At 48.9% G+C, this 23,449-nt stretch overlaps 1 protein-coding gene across 9 annotated transcripts in view; it reads left to right on the forward strand.

Moving 5' to 3' along the window:
- Window positions 1–8,168, forward strand: part of NLGN3 (neuroligin 3) — a 23,793-nt gene extending 15,625 nt beyond the window's left edge. For 8 of the 9 annotated variants that reach the window (XM_040467759.1, XM_040467761.1, XM_040467762.1 and 5 more), the window contains 3 exons: window positions 2,530–2,715; window positions 4,788–5,577; window positions 6,209–7,052. In XM_040467759.1, the coding sequence (XP_040323693.1) occupies window positions 2,530–2,715; window positions 4,788–5,577; window positions 6,209–7,052 (1,820 nt within the window). Of the gene's footprint in view, window positions 1–2,529; window positions 2,716–4,787; window positions 5,578–6,208 lie in introns of all 9 variants that reach the window. The other variant, XM_040467760.1, reaches the window with a different exon arrangement.
- Window positions 8,169–23,449: the final 15,281 nt, after the last annotated feature.

Here is a 23,449-nt window from a genome sequence, read left to right on the forward strand (position 1 = left end):
GTTGACAAGCAGCTAACCATGTACTGCAGTTTAAACTTGGACCCAGGGAGACTGTCTCAGATTTGTTCTGACAGTTCACGGAGTTTGGGATTTCAGCCCTCACCCTCACGTGGTTTTCGTGGATGGCTGAGTTACTGGGGAACTAGCAGCAAGTGACTGCTCTCCCAGACTGCCAGGTTTTGTGTGCTAGTGGTCAGTCACGTTAGATCCAGCTTGATCCCGTCGGATAATAGCTCTTCACGAAGGACTGTTGTAGTAGGGACATTTGACATGGCGTCATCCGCGTGCTTTATGCCTCTCATCCCGAGGTTCATGGGAGCCATGGGAGCAGAAAGTGATGGTTGACTCCTCCACCCAGCCCTTTCAGGCCTTTGTTCCTAACCCAGGGAATCGATACATGTTGCACAAATCTCCTTTACCACATTCAAGCGCAGGCTCTTCTGGTAGGACAGATGTATTTGACACATTTCAGTGAACCATACCTCACCTCGGCCAAGGCTGAAGCCAAGTCTACTGTTGCTTAAATAAGAGAAAAGGGAAAGAAAATATGGAGGAGGGAGAAAGGAAGGGAGAGAGGACAGGTGGGCTAAGAGAAGCACATGGTGGTTTTTGCCAGAGGGTCTCAGGCTCAGACAGCTGGGTTGGGTCTTGGTCAGCACACTTTTTAAGACTCGCAGCAGAAGCTTCAGTTTGTGAATGGGCCAGGCAAAGGAGAAGCTGGTTCCCTTGTCTAGAGGAACAAGGGCTCCTCCGTTCATCCTTATTCAGGCTCTCTCTAATTCCTTCACGTTTCCTCGCCAGGAACCTGAGGCTAAAGAGGGCTTGTGACTAGGTCCTGAGAGGAATAACTAAGTGCTTTACATACTTAATTGTACCAAACATAAATTAATAACACCCTTGAAGAAGGTGAAAGGAGCCCTTCTGCAGAAGCTAGAAACAGAGGGACTTGAGAAAGACAGTGATGAGGTCTTGTGCCTGCCTGAATCCATTTGAACCTGGCTTCTGCCCCTGGACTGCCAAAGAGCTCTCTGTGAGCGGAGGGAGCCTCCTCGAACATGGCCTCGCACAAAGTTCATCCCAGGTGCTGCCACTGAGCTTTGAAATGTGGGGTCAAAAAATACTGAGCCAGGTATGGGTTTCTAACGTGTAGGAGTACCACAGCTATGCACCTAGGAAGAACCCTTCCGAAAGCCCAGGGCAGAAGGTAGAGCCTTCCAAGGAGCCTAGGGACCAAGGAACAGAGATGAAATGAGACAGCAGGATCAGTTTGAAATGGAAGCAGGGTGGTGGGGGGGAATATAGGACATCTCTGTGGGATAGCCAGCAGGTGGGTGGGAAGGTAGTCTCCATGGCAACAAGTCTCCACAGCAGCAAATCCCAGCAGGTGGGTGGGAAGGTAGTCTCCATGGTGACATGTCTCCTCAGCAGCAAATCCCAGTGGGTGGGCGGGCGGGAAGGCCTGTTTCTGTGGTAACACACGGCACCGACTTCCCCATTTCTCCACCAGATGAAAAACATGGTCCAACCCAGTGGTTTTCTAACTTTAGCAGGCATCAGAATCACCTGAAAGCTTGTTAGAAACACAGATTGCTGGGCCTCCTCCCCAGAGTTTCTGGTTCATTAGGTCTTGGAGGAAGGGAAATGAGAACCTGTCCTGACAATGAGAGAGAGGAGAGGGGCCACCTGAGGCCCGGGAATGAGGTGCAGATGGACTACCTCATACAGGAAGGGCAGGGAGAGCTTAGGGATTGTTGCCTCTTGGGATCTTCACTTCCTTCAGAGAGGGGAGGAAGGGGAAAGAGAAGTAACTTTAGATTTACCCGGTGCTGAGCATATTAGAGATGCTTAGGTTCATTTTATGCTTGCTACAACCCTTTGAAGCATTTTTTAAAAGTTTATTTGTTGATTTTGAGAGAGAGCGAGCATGAGCACGGGAGGGGCAGAGAGAGACAGACAGAGACAGAGAATCCCAAGCAGGCTCCGTGCTGTCAGCACAGAGCCCAACACGGGGCTCGATCTCACAACCTGTGAGGTCATGACCTGAGCCGAAATCAAGAGTTAGATCCTTAAGCAACTCAACCACCTGGGTGCCCCAACCCTTTGAAGCATTTTTATCTCCATTGTACAGAAGAGGAAATTACAGCCCACAGATTTTCAATAACTTGCCCAAGGCTATATGGCTAGTAAGCAGTAGAGCCAGGACTCGAACCAAGGACCATCTGACTCCAGGGCCCCTGCTCTTCACTTCCTGCATGTTACCCAACTCGCAGCTGGAAGCATCCCCTTGGATAGTGTGCAGACCCCTCCCTTCAAACTGGAGAATGGGGGGTGGGGGGCCAGGAGCCGGTCCTTCCTATATGGATGGTGCTGGGCCTTGCAGAAAGAAGCAATGGTATACGGTATCTAGGCAGAAAGAACCACGCTGCGTGCTCATCCTCTGTCCTTGTGCCCCCATCTCCTGCCTGCCATTATAACCCAAATCTGCCATCCCTCTGCCTTCACTGTCCTCATGCCCTCTGTTGAATCCAGGTTTCCTGAGCACTGGCGATCAGGCTGCCAAGGGCAACTATGGGCTCCTTGACCAAATCCAGGCCCTCCGCTGGGTGAGCGAGAACATTGCCTTCTTCGGTGGTGATCCCCGCCGAATTACCGTCTTTGGCTCAGGCATCGGCGCATCCTGTGTCAGCCTCCTCACGTTGTCGCATCACTCTGAGGGTGAGTAACACTTGGGGCAAAACCTGAACTAGAGAAGTGTCGGGCCTCCAAGGCTCCAGCGTGCCCAGGGGGATCAGCAGGCCCTCTTCTGACATTTTGGTATCCCTGTGGGGAGATGTGGGTTGGAAATGTTTCTCTAGGGGGAAGAAGGAATTCGCCCAGTGTGAGAGAGGGAAAGAGACAATCCTGTTTATATCCTGAGAAAGTAAGATCCTCTTTCTGATGTGGGAGTCAGATTTGGGTGACTGGGAGCAGACAGTCTCTCTGAAGGGACAGTGGTTTTGGGGAGGCTGGGGAGGGGGGACAGGGGAAATCTTTCCGTTTGGGAAGGACATGTGACTTCAGGGTAGATATCCGGGGTGGGAATTCATTTTTAGGTGTAAGAAACACTCATTCTCTGCCTTTCTCTGAAAAGCAAGTCTGTACAAGAGGGGAACCGTCCTTGAGCGAGGAGATGGGTCTGAAGTGAGGATCACTGACTTGCGCGGTGGGCTTTTTCTAAGGGATTGGGGGTCTGTTAGCAAACTCCAGACCTCCTCCCAGGGCTGTATTACCCTCCTAAGGGAGACTCTCATTTTTACCTGAAGGAAAGCCTCTATCCTTGCCATGGGTCCCTCTGCCAGTGACTCTTCCAAGCGAGCCAAACAGGCCCTTTTTGGCTCAGCAGGAAAAGTTCTCTTCACCTCTGGACTCTAGAGCACATTCTATCTCTGAGAGGCAAACGTGAGCTTCTCATGAAGAAGAGGTCTTCCTGAAATAGGTGCCCTTCTTTGAAGTGAGGAAATCTGTGGGAGAGGACAAGGTTTTTTGTCGAAGTCAACCCTGTGAGTTAGTGATATTGTCACAAGAAGACTTTCAGTCTCTCTTTGAAGAATGCCTGTCACTCTGAGAGAGAAAAATCACCTTCTCTGACCTAGAAATTCTGTCTCTGTCCCTCCAGGGACTACCCTGGTGAGGGAACACCATTGTGGGACCTGCATCACGCCTTAGAATGTGTTTCTAGGTGACAGTAATGGGGATGGGAATCTCTTTCTCCACAAAGGAGGGTGAAGTGACTGGCTGTGAGGGTGTCCCTGTCTGAAAAGCGGAACGGTGGCTCTTCCGATTTCCCTGGGAAGAGAAGGCCTTTCTTGGAGTGGTGCTGTGTTCTGTCTCCTAAGGGTCCTGGCTGCTGCAAAGGGTTGGTCTCTGCCTTTCTGCAGTTGATTCATGGAGAAAAAGCAAGGCTGTCTCTTAAGTAGCAATCTATATTTCTTTCCCTCTCTTTCTACCCATGCAAACTGCCTTTCTCTTAGAGGAAAGGAATTGTGTGCCTGGAGGCCAGATTATTATCCCTCACTTGGGAATGTTGGGGCCAAGGAGATCATGATACCCCTTCCCCCCCCCCCGGGGAGGGGGGACAAATCACCCACTTTTTGAGTTTGGGGGACTGGCTCTCTGTTGGCCAGGGGGAAACTGGATCTGAGGCATCAGTAGCTTCAGCAAAAGGAAACTCTCTGTGGAGACTACACCCTGGGAGGGCACGTTCCCTGGAGACTTTCAGACCCCAAGGCCTTTGCCCTCGGGAATCGTTCCCCAAACTCCCAGAATGTGAGGCTCTCTCCTGCCTGCATTTCTCATCTCTCATGAAAAAGACCCCTTTGTGGCGGAAGCGCCAGCTCCCTGGTGGTGCGCTGGCACAGAGCTGGGCCCAGCTGGGCAGGAAGCAAGGAGGGAAGACAAGGACAGATAAAGAGAGGGAGCATAAGGAAGCTGATGTCTGGGACCCAAGGGGTTAATTCTTTCTGGCATTCCCTTAACCCTCAAGTTACCAACCGTCCTCCCAGAACAAGGAAGCAAGAAAGCAGGCAGGGGTCCAGTCAGCGCAGGGGCCCGGCAACCCCTCTGCTGGTCCTAATCCATCATCCCAGCCAAAAGGTTTGTTCTTCTTGCGTAGCTCATTCCACCCATAGGGCAGCCTCAGTAACAAAGGAGTGAGGAAGTGTTGTAGTGTGTCCCTCAGGGACAGGCAAGGGAGGCCTAGGCTGTGGGTGACATGACAGGTCTGATGTGGTGCCGCCTGTCTTCTGCAGGGCTTTTCCAGAGGGCCATCATCCAAAGTGGTTCTGCTCTGTCCAGCTGGGCTGTGAACTACCAACCAGTGAAGTATACCAGCCTGCTGGCAGACAAGGTAGGCTGTAACGTGCTAGACACGGTGGACATGGTGGACTGTCTTCGTCAAAAGAGTGCCAAGGAGCTGGTAGAGCAGGACATCCAGCCAGCCCGCTACCACGTGGCCTTTGGCCCTGTGATTGATGGCGATGTCATTCCTGATGACCCTGAGATTCTCATGGAGCAGGGCGAGTTTCTCAACTATGACATCATGCTAGGTGTCAACCAGGGCGAGGGGCTCAAGTTTGTGGAAGGGGTGGTGGACCCTGAGGATGGTGTCTCTGGCACTGACTTTGACTACTCAGTCTCCAACTTCGTAGACAATCTGTATGGCTATCCTGAGGGTAAGGACACCCTGCGGGAGACCATCAAGTTCATGTACACAGATTGGGCAGACCGTGACAATCCTGAGACCCGCCGCAAAACACTGGTGGCGCTCTTCACTGACCACCAGTGGGTGGAGCCCTCGGTGGTGACCGCTGATCTGCATGCCCGCTACGGCTCACCTACCTACTTCTACGCCTTCTACCATCACTGCCAGAGCCTCATGAAGCCTGCTTGGTCAGATGCAGCTCATGGGGACGAAGTACCCTACGTTTTTGGTGTCCCTATGGTAGGCCCCACTGACCTCTTCCCCTGCAATTTCTCCAAGAATGACGTTATGCTCAGCGCTGTCGTCATGACCTACTGGACCAACTTTGCCAAGACCGGGTAAGGAGAAACTGGGGGGTTGTTCTTCTTTGGGACCCCAGCATGCCCTCCCCTCTGCTCCTCTGTCTGAACCTCTTCCATCATCTCCTTTTTTAAAGATACTCCCAAAATCTTGCTTGGTAAACTCTTCCACCCCCTTCCTTCTTCCTCCTTTTGAGTCGTGCCATTTCTCGAAAATTTTGTTGAGGCTCAGAACTCACCTAGCACTAGGACCAAGCAGGAATGAGAGTTACCAGCAGACCTATTGGGGTTCAAGGTTAGATGGTCAGAGGCCTGGTAAGGTGGGAATAAAGTACATGCATAAAGAGCCTTTCGAGGGTTCTTGGAAAAACTAGGCAGCTGAAAAGATTGATGGATGCAACGTAGCACGTGAGAAGAAAAAGCATCTACAGCATGACTTTACAGGATGGGCACAGGGAAGGATGAGTTTCCATGATGCAGTGGGCAATAGGAATTCAGGGCTTGGGGAAGAGGAGGGGTATGGACAGAAGGAGGGACCCTGAAAAACATGGAAATGGTGGGCAGTTACAGACTAGGGACGAGGTTCAGAAGTGGGTGTGAGAGGAAGAATTCTGGGCCCTTTCCTCATGTAGGTAGAGTGGTGACCCCAGATTTCCATGTGGTATTTCAGGGATCCCAACAAGCCGGTCCCCCAAGATACCAAGTTCATTCACACCAAGGCCAACCGCTTTGAGGAAGTGGCCTGGTCCAAATACAATCCCCGAGACCAGCTCTACCTTCACATCGGGCTGAAACCAAGGGTCCGCGATCATTACCGGGCCACTAAGGTGGCCTTCTGGAAACACCTGGTGCCCCACCTATACAACCTGCATGACATGTTCCACTATACGTCCACAACCACCAAAGTGCCGCCCCCGGATACCACCCACAGCTCCCACATCACCCGCAGGCCCAACGGCAAGACCTGGAGCACCAAGCGGCCAGCAATCTCCCCTGCCTACAGCAATGAGAATGCCCAAGGGTCCTGGAACGGGGACCAGGATGCAGGGCCACTCCTGGTGGAGAACCCTCGTGACTACTCCACTGAATTGAGTGTCACCATCGCTGTGGGGGCTTCCCTCCTGTTCCTTAATGTTCTGGCCTTCGCTGCCCTCTACTACCGCAAGGACAAACGGCGTCAGGAGCCCCTGCGGCAGCCTAGCCCTCAGAGGGGAGCCGGGGCCCCTGAATTGGGAGCTGCTCCTGAGGAGGAGCTGGCAGCGTTACAACTGGGCCCCACCCACCATGAATGTGAGTCTGGTCCCCCCCATGACACACTGCGCCTCACTGCACTGCCTGACTACACGCTGACCCTGCGACGCTCCCCTGATGACATCCCACTCATGACACCCAACACCATCACTATGATTCCCAACTCCCTGGTAGGGCTGCAGACATTGCACCCTTATAACACCTTTGCCGCAGGGTTCAACAGTACTGGCCTGCCCCACTCACACTCCACTACCCGGGTATAGCTCCAGCCTAGAGCACAGCCTATCTCCTGGCTCCCTCCCTCCCAGATCCACAAACACACATGCACACACACACACACACACAGCCACAGACACACATACACACACATACACACACACACATTCAGACATATATGTATACGCAAGCACCCACACCCAACAGCAGACCCACCTGCACAAACAGATGGACGTGGACATGCACCCGCATGTACAAAAACACAAGGAAGTAAACCTGAACAAACCCTTCAAACGGGGACGCAAATGAGTCCTTGGGAAACTGAGGACCCGTGGAACAGCAGCTGAAGCCAGCTCCCTGAGCCTGACCACAGACATTCCTGGGGGCCTGAAAGCACCAGCTGGACACCCCCCTTGGTGCTCGCCTTCCACCTCTCTTGGAACTGCACCACCGACCAACTCCAGACTTGGGAGCTTTAAAGAGCAGGGTAGCTCTTTCTCCCCCAGACTTGGTCTTTTTTCTGGGTCTTGTTTTTGTTGATTTTTAAAACAATTTTGGAACAAATGCCTCTCCAACCCATGAGTGCAAAAGGCTCTGGAAGGGAGGCTCCAGGCCCAGGTCTCTCTGTCTTTGGAACCCCTAGCACTCACACAATCCGACCAAGAAACATGACCCCAAGAAAGAAACAGATTCGAACAAGACCATGGGGTGGAAGGAGGAAGGGGCTACCTCTGGATGGGGTTGGAGGCCATAGGGGGAGAACCCTCCAGCCATCTCTGTGCCCCTGTGGAGGGCTGCAGAGACTGCAGGGTGACCTGCTTTCCCCAAAGGCCACATGCACTGGCCTGGCTAGACCAGGGGACCCTAGATTTGGTGAATGAGGTTCTAGTGGAGGCCATGTCATTATTGGGCCCCTGGGTGTAATCTGGGTTCCGCCTCTGCCCTTGGGGTAATGGTATCAGAAATTCACCCCATTTTCTTTACAGAGTCTCTTTTGTGTCTGTCATTTCTCTTTCAAAAAGGCAGTGTTTTTTGTTGTTGTTGGCTTTTTTTTTAAAGAAAAGTTCTTAAAACACTAACGGAAACCCATGGAGTTTGTCCTTTGTAAAATTTTAAACACAGTGTCTTGATATAAAAATAAAAAATCCAGTTAGCACTCCCAACCTGCCTCCCTTGCACAGGCCTTGCCCCAACAGATGCCCCCAGCAGGGCACCCCTGTGGGCTCGGAATCCAGCCTGCCTCTGCATCCCATGCCTTTAAGCTGAGACAAATCTGGGCTGCACTCTGCTGGCCCCCCTGCACACATCAAGGCCTGTCCAATCTTAAGCAGGTTGCTGCCCCCATAACGCGCCCCACCAAGTCCCCCCAACACTCTGGGTTCCTGCAGCTGAAGCCTTCTCTCAGCACCACAGGTCTCCTAATGAAATGGCAAAAATAACACTTCCTCCTCCTCCTCCTCCTCCTCCCCTCCTCCTCCTTCTCCCCCCCCCCCCACTTTCTCACCAATGCCTCTGCCACTGCCCCCATCACCACCATCCTGCCCTCATCCTAGACTGCGGGCTGGGAAGAGGTGTGACCTCTCACATGCTGACATTTTTTCTCATACATGACTGAATCCAGTGTAGCATCAGATATGTGGATGCCCCCTGGCCTTGGGTGACTGACAGAGCAGGGGCCCTCTCCTCCCCAGGGATACTTGTTTCCTGGCCGGTGAATTAAAATTGGAGAAGGCCCTGGGGCCCCTGGAAGAGATTTCTCTCCAGGGTTACCATCAGTAGCTCCCTGTCAACCCCGGGGGACAGATTCAGTGGGGCTCCACAGGGTTAGCATTATGGTAGTTCATATTATTCTCAGCGACTTGAAGGACTGAACCAGGAGTCTGCTCATCAAGTGTGACAGTTGGGCAAGGTTGCTGACACCTCAGAAACCAGGAATAGAATTCTTCAAAGTGACCCTGACAAAATGAGGGAGATGAACCAACACGACAGGATGATGTTCAGATGGGATCAACACAAGACCAAAACTGAGAACTAATATGCTAATATGGTACATGGGGATGAGAGAGTTGGGCAATGGTTGGCTGGACACACTTTAGTTAAAAAGAAAGAAAGAACTGGGGGGAGAGTGACAGGATGGGTCACAAGTTGAATGAGTCCATAGTGTAGAACTGGTTTTCTCCTCCCTCCTCCTTCTGCCCCTCTCCTCCTTCCCTTTTTCCCTCGTTTTTTTCTTTCCCAAACTAATGTGAATACTAGCTTATAATAACAAAAATATAGCATGGAGTTGCTAGGAAGTAATTGGAGTGTGAGTTTTAGAATTAGAAATCACCTCAGAATCATACTATAGTACAACCCACTTATTTCATAATTGGGGAAATGTGCCCAGAAAAGCCCAACATCAAGGTTAGTGTTAGAAACAGACCTAGGATCCAGTCCAATCATATATGACCTTTCCTATGGTCATTTTTTTTTTCTTTTTTTGGCCTTTTAAAGCATTAATGGGTCTATCCTTGGTCAACACATTTCCAGCATATGTGGAAAAGCTGGAGAGGGTCTGGAGAAGAGCAAAACCAATGTGCCAAAGGACTAGGTCTTCATAAATTATTATTATTATTTAGAAAGGAAGAAGCTGATGAGGCAAACTTCAATAATTGTGGAGACCTACTATGTGCCAAGTGTGCTCTATCATCTTCAAAAATTGAACTCCTAGATAAGGACAGAGTTGATGGTCTCTTCTCCATTTTTTCTGAGAATGGCAGAAGGGAAAAGATTACAGTAGATATGAGGAGAAATTTTGCTAAGGCAGTCAGTAAGTCCTCTATAATAGTGACTAAATGAAATGACTAAGGAAAGCACTGGTGTTCATCTTCCTAAAAGCAGAGGGCTGGATTACATGAAGTTTTCAGGTCAATTCAGAAACTTTGTTGTTATGATCCTGTGACTGCTCCATCTCAGGTATTACCAAACTGGGCCTCCTTTTCTGGTGTGTGTGTGTGTGTGTGTGTGTGTGCGTGCACGCGCGCGCGCACATGTGCATACCTGCAAATTAGAAGGCTCTCGATTTGGGGGAGGATTTAGACATTGCCTCTCCCTGAAGAACTGAAGGTGCTGTAGCAAACCCAGATCCAATCGTGTTTCGGACCCATCAATAATACATTACAGTCAGTCTTTCACACTTTTCCAAGAGGTAGGCTTCAAGACAGCAAGGTTTCAATCTAATTGGCAGTCAATGCTGTGCCCAAATAGCTTGAGTGTTCTCAGCCCCATTACTGACTACCAGCCCTGAGCCCCAGCTAAAAACCCAGCCCCTTGTTTGCAGGGGGGCTAAGGGTGTACTTGGATTTCATTTCACAATCCAAAAATCATTAGTGCCTAGACCGGGTCCAGCCTGCATCCCTCAATTTATCTGGTTTCTAGATTAGTCCTTCGGGGAGCTGGACACAGCTACCTTGGGATTTTAGCCACTGGTGTGTGAAGGGCCAGAGGTTGGTCACTGTGGAAGTCTCCATAGGAAGTGAGTACGATTATCAGGACTGTAGACCTGGCCCGATGCTAGTTTCTATACTATGAGGGATAGAAGACAGCCCCTTTGGGGGTGTACACTGTTAGGAATACAAAACTGAGGGGCACCTGGGTCGCTCAGTCGGTTAAGCACCCAACTCTTGATTTTTGCTCAGGTCGTGATCTCGCGGTTCCGAAGATCGAGCTCTGCGCTGACAGCGCTGAGCCTGCTTGGGATGCTCTCCCTCTCTCTGAAAATAAGTAAACCTTTTTTAAAAAAGGAATACAAAACTGAACTATGATAAAATGAAGCGCAGAGTCTAGCATGTGACTTCAGTTGCATGGTGAAGGTTAAAGTAGCTGGAGACATTTCTCCAGTGGCATTTGAGTGGGCAGCTGGAAGACCGGGCACTCCAAACTGGGAGAAAGGCCTCAGCCTGAGCTTGGAAGACGAGAAAATCTAGGCATGCTTGAGGAGCAGTGAGGGGACTGGCTTCACCGAATCAGAGGGTTCAAGTTAAAGGGTGGGGAATCAGATGGGAAAGGCAGGTCGTGGAGGTCTTCATAACAGCAGAAGCAGCAGAAGCGTTTGACCGTCATCAGACACAGGATAGGACACCCTGACTCTTTTGCTAATGGCTTTAGAGAGAGAAAACAGAATCCCCTCAGCTCCCCTTTTGTCCCTTCTCTCCTGCAAGGAGAAGGATTTTCAGAGTGGAAAGGACAAAGCAGCACCACAGAGAGACTCCTGAAGGCAGTCTAGGCCAAGAGAGCCTTTAGGGGCTCTGGATAACTCCATCTCATAGTGTGGGTCGATAACAGCCCAGGGCATTGCAAAGACTTGCACCTCAAGTTAGGAAACCCCATGGGGAGCAAAGAAGATGCACACTGCAGCTTAGAGATGGGCAAATGTGACTCCACACTCTTAGGAATGGGAAGAGATCAATCCCACAAGTTACAGATCAATACGTTTAATATTGATCGAGGGCAAGATTCTAGAACAAATGATTAAAAGGACGGTTGGTGAGCACTTACAGAAGGAAGCAAAGATCTCTCGGCCCTCGCCTGGAGGCCAAATAATTCCCCACTCAGCTCATTTCTGTCACTAGGGTGCCTAGATGGGTAGATGAGGAGAATCCTATACCTCCAATGTATCTGGAGTGCAATAAAACGTCCTCTCGTGACAGTCTTGGGACAATATGGAGAAATGTGGAATGGATAAAGATAAACTTAGGCGGGTTATTAGCCAGTCGAATGACTACACACAAAAGGGTTCTGTTTTCATGTCACTAGATCAAATTTGAAAATTACATATATTTTGTAATGATGTAATGAAAGAGAGACCCAAAAGGTGAGATGACAGAACCGGAATTCATAGAGATGTCAAGAGGCTGGTGTAATGGACACACTATATGAAAATGAAAATTACTAGGGACAAATATAAAGTCATTTATTTGAACTCCCAAATGTAATACTGCAAATGTAGGATGTGAGGGATGGCTTAAAGGGTTTCAGAGTAAATGAGCGCTCATCATGAGCGATGAGTCAAAAGCACAGTTTTGTTGCTACAAAAAGTATTCTGACCTTCGGTTGTATTACTGAAGGTATATTGTCCATAATAAAGGAGGTGATCATCTTGTGCCACTCTGCACTGCTCTGTTCAGTGCAGGCATCACACCTCAAGGGAGATGTCGACAAAAGTATACGCAGAGAAAAAGTGGTGAGAGCAGCGAGGGAACTGGCAAATCCAGAGAGAGATTTGTCTACTGTCAGCAAATCATTGCTGGACTCAAGGGGGAAGAGGAAGCTGCAGATTTGTTCTGTGTATGACTCCAAGGGCGCTGAGATCTAATGGGTGAAAGTCAGGGGAAAGCAGATTTTGGTTCAACATAAGGAAGGTTCTTTTTTTCTTTCTTTTCTATAATGAAAAAAAATCATAATAAAAGTTTCAGCTTATGATCTCAGCGTCTTGAAGTCTTTGTAGAATTTATTACCAACAGTTTTAAAAACACAGCAGAAAAAAGATCCTAATCTCAACATCCTAATATAAGCGCATTGGTATGTCTAGGAAGAACTTTTTTTTTAATTTTTTTTAACGTTTATTTATTTTTGAGACAGAGAGAGACAGAGCATGAACAGGGGAGGGGCAGAGAGAGAGGGAAACACACAATCCGAAACAGGCTCCAGGCTCTGAGCAGTCAGCACAGAGCCCGACACGGGGCTCGAACTCACGGACTGCGAGATCGTGACCTGAGCCGAAGTCAGACGCTTAACCGACCGAGCCACCCAGGCGCCCCAGGAAGAACTTTTTTTTTTTTTTTTAATTTTTTTTCAACGTTTATTTATTTTTGGGACAGAGAGAGACAGAGCATGAACGGGGGAGGGGCAGAGAGAGAGGGAGACACAGAATCGGAAACAGGCTCCAGGCTCTGAGCCATCAGCCCAGAGCCCGACGCGGGGCTCGAACTCCCGGACCGTGAGATCGTGACCTGGCTGAAGTCGGACGCTTAACCGACTACGCCACCCAGGCGCCCCTAGAACTTTTTAATGATTAGTAGTACTCTCTGGAATTAGAATGGCCTGTCCCAAAAGGTAGACAGCTCCAGAGATGATCAAGCAGTGACTGGACAACCACTCCATACGGATGATGCAAAGGCAATGGAAGCATCTGATAAAGGACCAAACCAGATGACTAGGGTTACTGAGATTCTATGATACTTGAGCTGGAAGGTCTCATGGTAGAGTATTCAGGGAAATATTTCTGGAGTCTAGGTGCAGGGCAGGCTGGAGAAGGAGAAACTAGAAGCAGAGATAATAACAGGTTAAGAGGTACCTACTCTGAAGGCTAAGACTATTTTCACCTCCAGCACCCCCCCCATCTCAAAATTACAGTGTCAAAAGCAGCCATAATGGTTGCCTAATTCCCCTCCCTTATGATCTGATGCTTGATTCCCTTCTGCAACCTCCTTGCCAAATTGTTATCTTGCCTCTGCTTAAATACCTCCAGTGATGTGAAAATCTTGTTCTTTCAACGCAGACCATTGCACAATATTTGGGCATTTCAAACTATTATAAAGTTCTTCCTTGGGTTGAGTCAAAATACGTTTCCCCATAACATGCGCCCTTTTGCTCCTGATGGCACCCGCTTACAAAGGAAAACAAGGCGAATCCCTCTACTACATTATGAACTTTCCAATATTTGAAAACTAGTTCCTGAACTGCCCCCACCATCCTGGCAATCCCTTCTCCAGGTTAAACAGCTCCGGTAGTTCATATATGATGATTTTAAATCCTCCCACACTCCTGGTCTCTCTCTCTTGTGCATGCTCTAGGTTGCTAGTGCCTCTGTTCCTGTGTAGTGTCCGAGGCTGAAGACAACCTTCCACTGTGGTCTAAAGAGCAGAGAAGAAAGCACAGCTGTGATCTCCTGCATCTTGGCCTCCCCCCGCCCCCCATATTAGCATTTGGGGTAGTGACTGTCAAAAAATAATGAGCTTAAAGGCACTTCAAACTACTGAAACGTTTTTCACACAGATCATTAAGTCACATCTCCCCCACCTTGCACTTAAGCATTTGGTTTGACAAACTAGACTATGAAGCTTTACATTTCTTTTGCCTGGTTCATTATGGCATCCCGGGATCTTCCGGAATCCAGCTTCATGTCATTTACAAATTTGATCAGTGTCCTGATCCGAGTTGTTACTTAAATTATCGGACAAGCCAGGGACCTCCCTCCAGGCTGACAAAGATCCATTAGTCACCAGCTGTGAATACACCTTACTGTCCTGTCTTCACCCCACATTTTCCCTTCTTATCCACAAAGACATCTCACACCAGGACATTCTTAAACAAAATAAGGTTGCATTCTGCAATCCTCTTTGGAAACAAGGGACCAAGGAGAGAAGGAAGCAGAAATGAAACAAGAGGAATGTGACCTTTAGATCTTCTTTTTCCCCAGTCGCCGCCATGAGTCCCTTGCCTTCAGTCTCCACGAAGCAATTTCCAGCCAACAGCTCAGCTGTAGGAAGCTGAAAGCTGGATTGGGGGTCAGAAAACTTGCATTCAGACCCATCTCTGTCTCTGCCTAGCTGTGTGATCTCGGGAAAGTTGTTTCACTTCTCTGATTCTGTTTGCTCCTCTGTAGAATAGGGATGGGAACACTTACCTCGTAGGGCTGTCCTGAGGATTAAGTGGGGGAAACGGATGCCAGTGTGCTTTGTAAACAGTAGGCACCATCCAAATGTAAGACATTATTATTATTATTATTTATTGAGTACCTACCAAGTTCATGACTACAGGTTATAAAAAGACAAGATGTAGCCCTTCCCCCCAGGGAGCTCACAATTTTGTAGGGGAGGTCTGTTCCCAAATAGCTATACTAAGAAGGAAAAGAATAGGGCAAATGGCACAAGTTGTTATGGTAATTTAGAAGAGGTGGGGGTTCCTTCAGACCGGAGGAAATCCAGGAGGGCTTCTTGGAAATCTAGTGGGCGGATCCGACAAATAGAAATGGCTGAGAGAGGACAACATTTGAGGTGGAGGAGCCTAGGAGTTGGCAATTTGAAGAGTGTGTTTGAGGTGCTGGAAGCAGTCCTGTCTGACTGCAAGAGGCGATGAGGCTGGCCTGCTACATCTCCACCTTTGTGGACATGGTCATTCGCAGCATCCCCACAATGGAGCATTTAGTCCTTCCGAATGGGGATTGGCATTTGAGCACAGCCTCCTCAGTCTCCTGTCTGTTATTCTTCAGCTCACCTCCTCGGAGAAAAACTCTTCTGCAGGGTGGCGGCATCTGGAAAGAATCCAGGAAAATCACCTTTTTCCTTATCTGCAGCTGAGAAACAGGTCTCCAGGAAGGGCAGAGACAAAGGCCACATTTAAATCCTAGGACTCTTTAGCCGGAAGTGGCTCTAGCTCAAGGATTCAGGCGTTTCTGCTGAGGCAGAGTTCTCCACCATATCCAAAAGGCTTCTTCTTCTTCTTCTTCTTTTTCTTCAATTCCATGTGGGGAGCAGGGAGGGAGAGGAAAATAGTTCAAGGGCTCTCAAGGTCCATTTCCTGGTTTCTTTGGAGTTCTGGTTATAATTTGGTGCCACCTGGTGTCAGAGATGGACTATAGCATGCTGCTGCCGCAGCCTCCTTCCCATGTTTGGAGCACCGAGCTGCTGCCCAGCTACTAGACATAGGGCTGGCTTCCTTCACTTAGGGGGCACTCTGGGGTCTGGGTAAGGGAAAATACAAGAGAAAAAGGAAAAGTGCTACACCAGGCCTCATAACCATCCTTTCCTCTGCCACCAAAGTTTCTCTTTTCCTCAGAGTACCCTTGGGAATGTGTATTCCCTCCCCCCACCAAGTACTACAGGACTGTGTTTGCCATGTCCCCCCCCCCCCACCCACCACTCACTCACACACACTCTCCTGATGGCTTGAATATCTGTGACAGATGATAGAAGCTCTCTTTCAGACTTGACCATGAGAAATAGTTGTGTGTCCCCAGGGCGGCCAAGGGAGTCATAGTAAAAGGGTCTGTTCCCTCCCTGAGCTGGGGTTTAAGCTTTGTTTCCTCCTGAGCTCTTCTAGAATGAGCCCAAAAGAAATCCACTCCTGAGGCCACACTTAGCATTCCTGCAGCCCTTCTCTCCGCAAGGCTAGGGGAGGGAGAGCCAGGGCCTCACAGAATGGAATACATGGTGGCCCCTTTTCCCCTCAAGCTCCATTCTTGAATAGATTCAAAGCCATCAATCAAACTAAAAGCAGATTGGTCTGAGGATGCCTCACAATGGGACAACAGTAGAGGGTAGACTGAGGGGGTGGCTTGAATTGGGATGGCCAGAGCTGAGTAAGCACAAGACTGAGCTAGTGAAAAGGCTAATTCCGCCCCCCCCCCCCCCAAACACACACCGCTGCCTCCATTCTCAGGTACCCTTGAAGTCTTATTTTCTGTTGTGCGCTACCCTTTCAGACATTGCCTTTTCAGGCTCTTCTGAGTGCTGATGAGTCCTGGGCCAGCTCTCGGTTTGGAGTGTGCATTGTGGGCGGGAGCATGAAAACGGCTTAAGTGCAGAAGGAAGGACTCAGATTGGAGTGATTCCATTCTTGGATCACTACTTTTACATGCCCCACTCTTCCCTGGTGTCTACAATACAGGGCGGCAGGAGCGGAGGCCCCCTATCTGGACAGGCCAAGAAGTTAACAAATCCCTTTTTATCCCGTAGTTCAGTGACAACAGGGTTGCCACTTTTCAAAAGTAACATGTGCTAGGAGACTAAGGGCTAAGAATATGAACAAAAGCACATACAAACAAATGAGTTTATGGGGTAACTCACATTTCTCATTCTGTCCTGGATCAACTAAAGCCTAACTGTACGTGACCTTCTCTGGTGCAATGTACAAGGCAACCTTTCAAAACAGGTGAGAGGTCAGAGGTTAGACCAAGTTGCCTAGCCTTTAGCCTAACGTGGATCTGGTGAGACTGGCGGTCCCAGGTTAAACCATAGGTGCTGCCTTCTGGTTCTGCAGTCACCTTGGCCCCTGGGCTCCCCGACCATTGCCTGCTCCTTGAGAGAGAAGAGCCCCGGTGAAATTCCACCCCTTCACATACTGTTTTGATGTTTCATAGGACGTGTGTTCTGACAAAAAAGTGTGCTTCTGGGTCTCATAGGGAAAATGTTCTGATCTGAGCCTGCTTCTGAAAATCTGGATCCTACGGGGGCCGTCCCTATTATTCTCAGCTAGTATTTCGTCTAGTCCCTTAAAGCGGCCATGTGACCTTGATGGCAAACGCCATCTTTCTGAGAAGCCTGCCTGTGCTATCAGACCCCGGGGACGGCCACTCGCGCTCGGTCTTTTCCGATTTCAAAGCCGTTAGACCGCCCACCGAGACCCTTTTTTCCGGTCTGAGAGGCCCGGAAGGCTCTCAGGTCATTTGTGGAGCGGACGTGATTGACACGATCTGCGACTAATGAACGCTCGTCTCCTTCCCAGCTCAGATTACTAGTTCCGCTCTCTTTCCCAGCTTCTTTTTGATGACTCATCCCTCAAAATCTTCGCTCAGTCGCCTTCCTTAGCCCCGCCCCGCCCCGCCCGTCCCTGCTCCCTCGGCTCCTAGCTGGCCCCCAAACCCCGGGGGAATGGTTTTGGCGCATCCTATCGGGCATAGTTTTTGCAGGGTCCTTGAAACATATAGGAGCACAAAAACGATCGCCGTACAGGAAAGAGGAGGTTCATTTCCTTATAAGGAACTTAACCCGTTACTGCTCCTTCAGCTTTTTCTTTCACACGCCGGGGGTGGGTGAGAGAGAAACGCCAGCAGGCCTTCTGCCTCTGTTCTCATTCAATTCCGAGCCCCGGGCAGCTCTGAGTTCCCAGCAAAGGTCAAGCTGCTCCGCTCCAACGGCGGGCCTCACCGAGGGAGGCACAATTGGGATTGGGAGTTTTCAGACATTTCTGTGGGTCTTGGGCATCTGTACTGGGCACCTATGGCAACTTTGCTGGAGACCACCGCCCTAAAAAGGGGACAGACCATGAGTCCTTCATGAGTGGGGAGAGGGAAGCGGGGACGCAAGGACAAGTAGGGGCTGAGACTGAACCAAGAAGCTGTCCTGGACCCAGTCCACTTGAACAGGTGAATGAATGGACTTTAACCTGGGCAAGGGGTCCTAGCCACGCTGTGCCCGTGCACGTCTTCACAGCACACTTTCCTGGGTAAGGCCAAGTGAAGCCAGTAGATCTATAGCAGGAAGCTGGCAAGGAACTGGCTAAATGGGTCCCCTTTGGGCGCTTGTAGGCTCAATTGTTCTTTCATGCTCACACAGTCATCACCACTTCTCTGCTGTGTGTCTCTTATGCCACAGCTAAAGCCTGTGAGTGAAAGCTTCCAGTTCCGCCTAGGCTTTCCACTGCCTTGCATGGGGTTCGGTGCATAGTGGGTGCACAACAAACTCCTGGGAGTCTGAGTATCAGACCAAAGGCTAGAGACTCAGGGACCACCCAGTGTGCAGAGTGCTCTCGGACTCGGGCATCTATTGAGAGGGAGCTTTTGCACTTTGGTATTGTGTCTTCAGGAGAAAAGAAGTAGCTCTCCGCTTGAGGAAACAAAGAAGGTGCTGAGAAATAGGCAGTCACCTTCCTTTTCTCCTCCCTCCTAGCCAGCCCCTCTGCTCTCCCTTTGGAGGCCCCTTGGCTAAGTCTCATCCACAGCTCATTTGCATTGTCCAGGCTTGCCCCTCTGGCCTCTGAGAGGAATGTAGCCAACAGAGCAGGAAAGAGGCGGCTTGCTTTCTGCCCCTGCTGGGGTGAAAAGTAAGTGGAGACGCAAATCTTGTCCCCTCCCCACCTTCTGCTTCCACCTTCTCTCCATCACAGAGCAATTCTGGTGCATTTCGCTGTCCAAGGCTCTGTCTGTTCTCCATGGTTTACACAGAGTCCCTGCCCTGACAATCAGTGGCAACAAGGGCTGACTGACACCGAAAATGCAGAAAGCACATACACGTGGGGGAGTGAGAAGTGGGCTAAGATGTAGTATAATATGTATAGTCCAGAGATACACCCCACGGATGCACCTGGGGTCATCGCAACTGGGGGCTAAGGAATCAGGATAAATGTGTGTAATTGCAGGGAAAAGTAGGACTGAGCAATTGTGAGAGTTTTAGGTCCAGGCAGATTGGAATGAACGAAGCTATTGGCTCTCAACTGCAAAGGATTCCTAGAGGAGGTGGGACTTCAGCTGAGTGACAGAACCAGATGGTCATACTGTATTTACATCCTGAGGTAGGAGTGAAATTTGCAGATGGAGGCGACTTTAATCAGGATAACTTGAATAGCCAGTGATTGTTATTCTTTCTCCTCCTCCCCTCTCAACACACATTTCTGAGTGCCAACTCTGTCCTAGATACTGGAAACATAAAAATAATAATGACAGCAAGCTGCTATTGAGTATTTACTATATGCCAGGTACTGTGTTGACCACATCATCCTTTTTAAATCTCACATTGGCCTGATGGTGTAGCTATCATTATCATGCCCATTTTGCAGATGAGCCAACTGTGGTTCCAAGAGCTGAAGTGACTTGCCCCGAGATCACACAACTGGCTATAAGCGGAGGAGGTGAGATTTGAATCTAGGCAGTTACTGTCTGGAGCCCATGAATTTAATTGGCGTGCTCTACTTAATCGGCGAGTAAAAATGGGACTCCTTTGGTGGCAGGGGAAGGGAGAACAGAGATGACCAGAACTTTGAGAGCAGATTAGGGAAAAGCAGAAGTTTCCAGGAGCAGCAGCAGGGACCCCAGCCAGCCATTTAGACAGGCAGGTAGAGCAAGCATCTGGGATGCAGCACACACTAGAAGGAAGCCCAGGCAGGCAGGTGGTTGACAGCCAGGAGGCTATGCCGTGGGGCCTGGGCTTCCAGAGCAGGAGGCCAGCCATCAAAAGGTCTGGCAAGAGCTAGATAAAGAAGTACTTTTGTGAAGACTAAGGTGCCACGCAGGGCACCAAGGTAGGAATAAGAAGCTGGGGCACCAGAGTAGGGGCTTAAGGTAGGGGCTTTTATACAACAGATGAGGAAACATCCCAGTTATCAGAGATAGGAATCAACTCCATTCATTCACCTTCCCGTCTCTTTTTTCAACATTTTTGGTGCTCTCACCATGTTGCAAGTGCTGTGCTAGTCTCTGGGGTAAGACACAGTATAGTGTCTTTATGTACCTTTAAAACAGGTAGTGACAACACTGTGTGATTAGTTCTATATTAGAGGCACAGACTGTGTATGTGGTGGGGGGAGGAGACTAACTTTTCTTGGGAGAGTTCCCAAATGATATTAGCTCTGAGCTGGATCTTTGAAGAAGAGGAGAAATTTCCCAGGCTCTGAGTGGTGGGGAAGAATTCACACAGAAGGAATAACACAGACCAAAACAAAGTTTTGAAAGAGTAGACCACATTTAGGGAGCAATAAGCAATTCATACTGGACCATGGGGTATATGGTAGGGAGAGGTGGGAATATGAGTCTGAAGAAGACTTGTGGCCACATTATACAGGCTTTTGTGGGTGCTGCTGAAGGTCCTGGACATGCTCCCACAGGTAAAGGAGAGCCACATATAGTCTTTTTTTGAAGTTTATTTATTTATTGTGAGAGAGCAGGAGGAGGGGAAGGGGAGAGAGAGAGAGAGAGAGAGAGAGAGAGAGAGAGAGAATCCCAAGCAGGCCCCGTACTGTCAGCACAGAGCCCGATGAGTAGCTCAATCCCACAAACTGTGAGATCATGACCTGACCCGAAACCATGAGTCTGACACTTAAGCGACTGAGCCACCCAGGTGCCCCACCACCTATAGTCTTTATGTCGGCAAGTGACTGGCTTGCACTGGGGTGTTTTCGGAAGATTACAGGGAAAATAACATCCAGATACACTGGGGGTAAGAAGATCACTCAAAAGGTTATTGCCATTGTGAAGGCAAGAGATGATGGGGGTGTGAACTAAGATAATGACAGAGAGGATTAGTTCAGGAAAACATTCCCGAGGGAGAGTTGACAAGAGTCAGAAGTGATTGACAGGGTGAGTGACCAGGATAAAGGAACCAGGGACAACTCGAAATTTCTTGTTTGACAACTAGGTCTATGGTGACATCATTCACAGAGAGATTGGGAATTTAGGATGAGAAGCAGGTTATATGGGAAGAGGTAGGAAGTTCAGTGTGGAACATGTTGAGTTGGAAGTGATCAGTGGTGTTCTGGTAAATGTTTAAGTACCAGGTCTGGCTGGTGGGAAGAGACTTTATTTATTGGTTACTATGGTGTAAATATGACCACCCTGGTCAACTTCAAGTTTACCAATGTGATGGTCACCCATTCACAAAACTCCTGAAAATTTAGCAGTCTCAGAGACCCATGGAAAGGACTGTGCCAGGTAGACTGGGGCACAGGCTTCTGATGGCATTGCTTAAATGATTTGGAGACCACACCACTGGACTGAGTCAAGATTTTTAGTACGCCAGTGGAGAAGCTAATGGGTTCATAAAACTGCCAACCCAAGATCAAGCAGAGCAAGAATGAATTCCATGGGACTGAGGGAACTGCTGAAGGATGATTATGGCTTTGGTTTGGAATATTGCTGCTGGTTTTAAGAACGCTTTTCTCTTTTCTTTTAATGTATCTATAGTGGTAACAACTAGTAGATTATTCTTTTGTGAACAGCAATGAAACACTTATCTTTTCTCCCTAACTAATCTCTCCAGAATTTGAAATCTGTCACTATTTTTTTAATGTTTATTGATTTTTGAGGGAGCAAGTGTGCACGCGAGAGCAGGGGGAGGGGCAGAGAGAGAGGGAGACAGAATCCCAAGCAGGCTCCTCACTGTCAGCACAGAGCATGACACAGGGCTCAACTCACAGACCATGAGATCATGACCTGAGCTGAAATCAAGAGTCGGATGCTTAGCTGATGCTTAGCCACCCAGGCGCTGCTCTTACTAAGTATTTTTATTTTCCGTGGCAATATAATTATTTGCATAAGTTCAATAAGACTCTGTACTCCTCGTAATAAGACATAATTGGAAACATTGCCTATATAACCAAAACTTTTATTGGAATGTCATATTTGAGAATGATGTGCATAGAATCAGATATGGCCAGTTTTAAGGAACTAAGGTTCACTTTATGGAACCAAAGCTTACAAAGTCGTCTTGGGAAAACTGCCTGGTACCTGGCTAACAGGGTTGCCAGCCTTACAGGTGAGTAAGGCAGGGGGGGGGCACTTTCTGGCAGACCCAGGAATCTTAGGCTATTTGGGAGGAGGAGTCTCAAGAAGAGATGATTTTGCCCAAATCTATAGGTATTGCAGGTGAGATCTGGTGGCAAGTTCTTGGCTTGGCTTCCGAGCCTCCAGAAGGCTTTTAAAGGTCTAATGTGAGATTCCTTATGAGATGCTCCAGCAAAGAAAACTTAAAAAGGCCTATTTCTTGCCGCATTATGCTAATAATCAGGCCAAGTCTAACGAGATCAGATTCATTATGAAAGCAAGAATAAAAAAGGTGGGGTGACTATAGAGAGAAATTTTATGTCTCAATCAAAAACTATAGCATACCTTTGTGGCTTATTAGATTCTACTCCCATTTATTGTCTTTGAGCTGTTTTTCCACTCTTGGTAACTCATTTTACTTACTACTTTGTTATCTATCTGTGAATTGGGCTGGATCTTATTGTCTTACACACTGTATGTCAGTCCTTACTAATTCTTATTTTTAATGTTTATTTATTTATATTGAGAGAGAGAAGAGAGTCTGTGCATATGAGCCTGGGGGGGGGTGCAGAGAGAGGGTGAGAGAATCTCAAGCAGTCTCTGCACTGTCAGCGCACACCCTGAGGACATGCCTACAAGGGGCTTGATCTTACCAACCGTGAGATCATGACCTGAGCCGAAGTCAAGAGTCTGATGTTTTAACTGACTAAGCCACCCAGGCACCCCAGTCCTTACCAAGTCTTAATTCTTTTAGTTTCCTTCAATATATGGCTATAACTCTCCAAGCTGGCATTTCCAATTTTTCTCCCACTCTCCTGACTTGGTGCCAGTGAGAACTGAAACCTGACTGCCCAGAATGTTATTGGGACTCCAGGTTGTCTTGTAGCTGGCCTACTCCCTGGATCTAAAGAAGCCCTATAAGCTGAAGCTGGACAACTTGATATAAACTTCAAAGGAGGCATCACCACAGCAGATCACATATGGGCAACCTTTGTGCCTGCTGCTGTGTGGGCCATGCAGGACGTTCACTGGAAGATCTGCATCTTCCATGCTCTCCTCCAGGAAATAACCCTGCAAACTGTAAACCGGGAAATCTGTCGGATTGCCACTGTTGTCCTCATTCCACCATTGAAAGATGCTCTGAGCCCAGTGCCTACAAATTTTCTTGATTAGCTGCCCTCCAGACTCAGGAACTGGATTTATAATCTTCTG

The sequence above is a fragment of the Herpailurus yagouaroundi genome, unplaced genomic scaffold (assembly GCF_014898765.1).
Source record: "Herpailurus yagouaroundi ecotype Mexico unplaced genomic scaffold, PumYag 67569, whole genome shotgun sequence".
Classification (NCBI taxonomy): domain Eukaryota; kingdom Metazoa; phylum Chordata; class Mammalia; order Carnivora; family Felidae; genus Herpailurus; species Herpailurus yagouaroundi.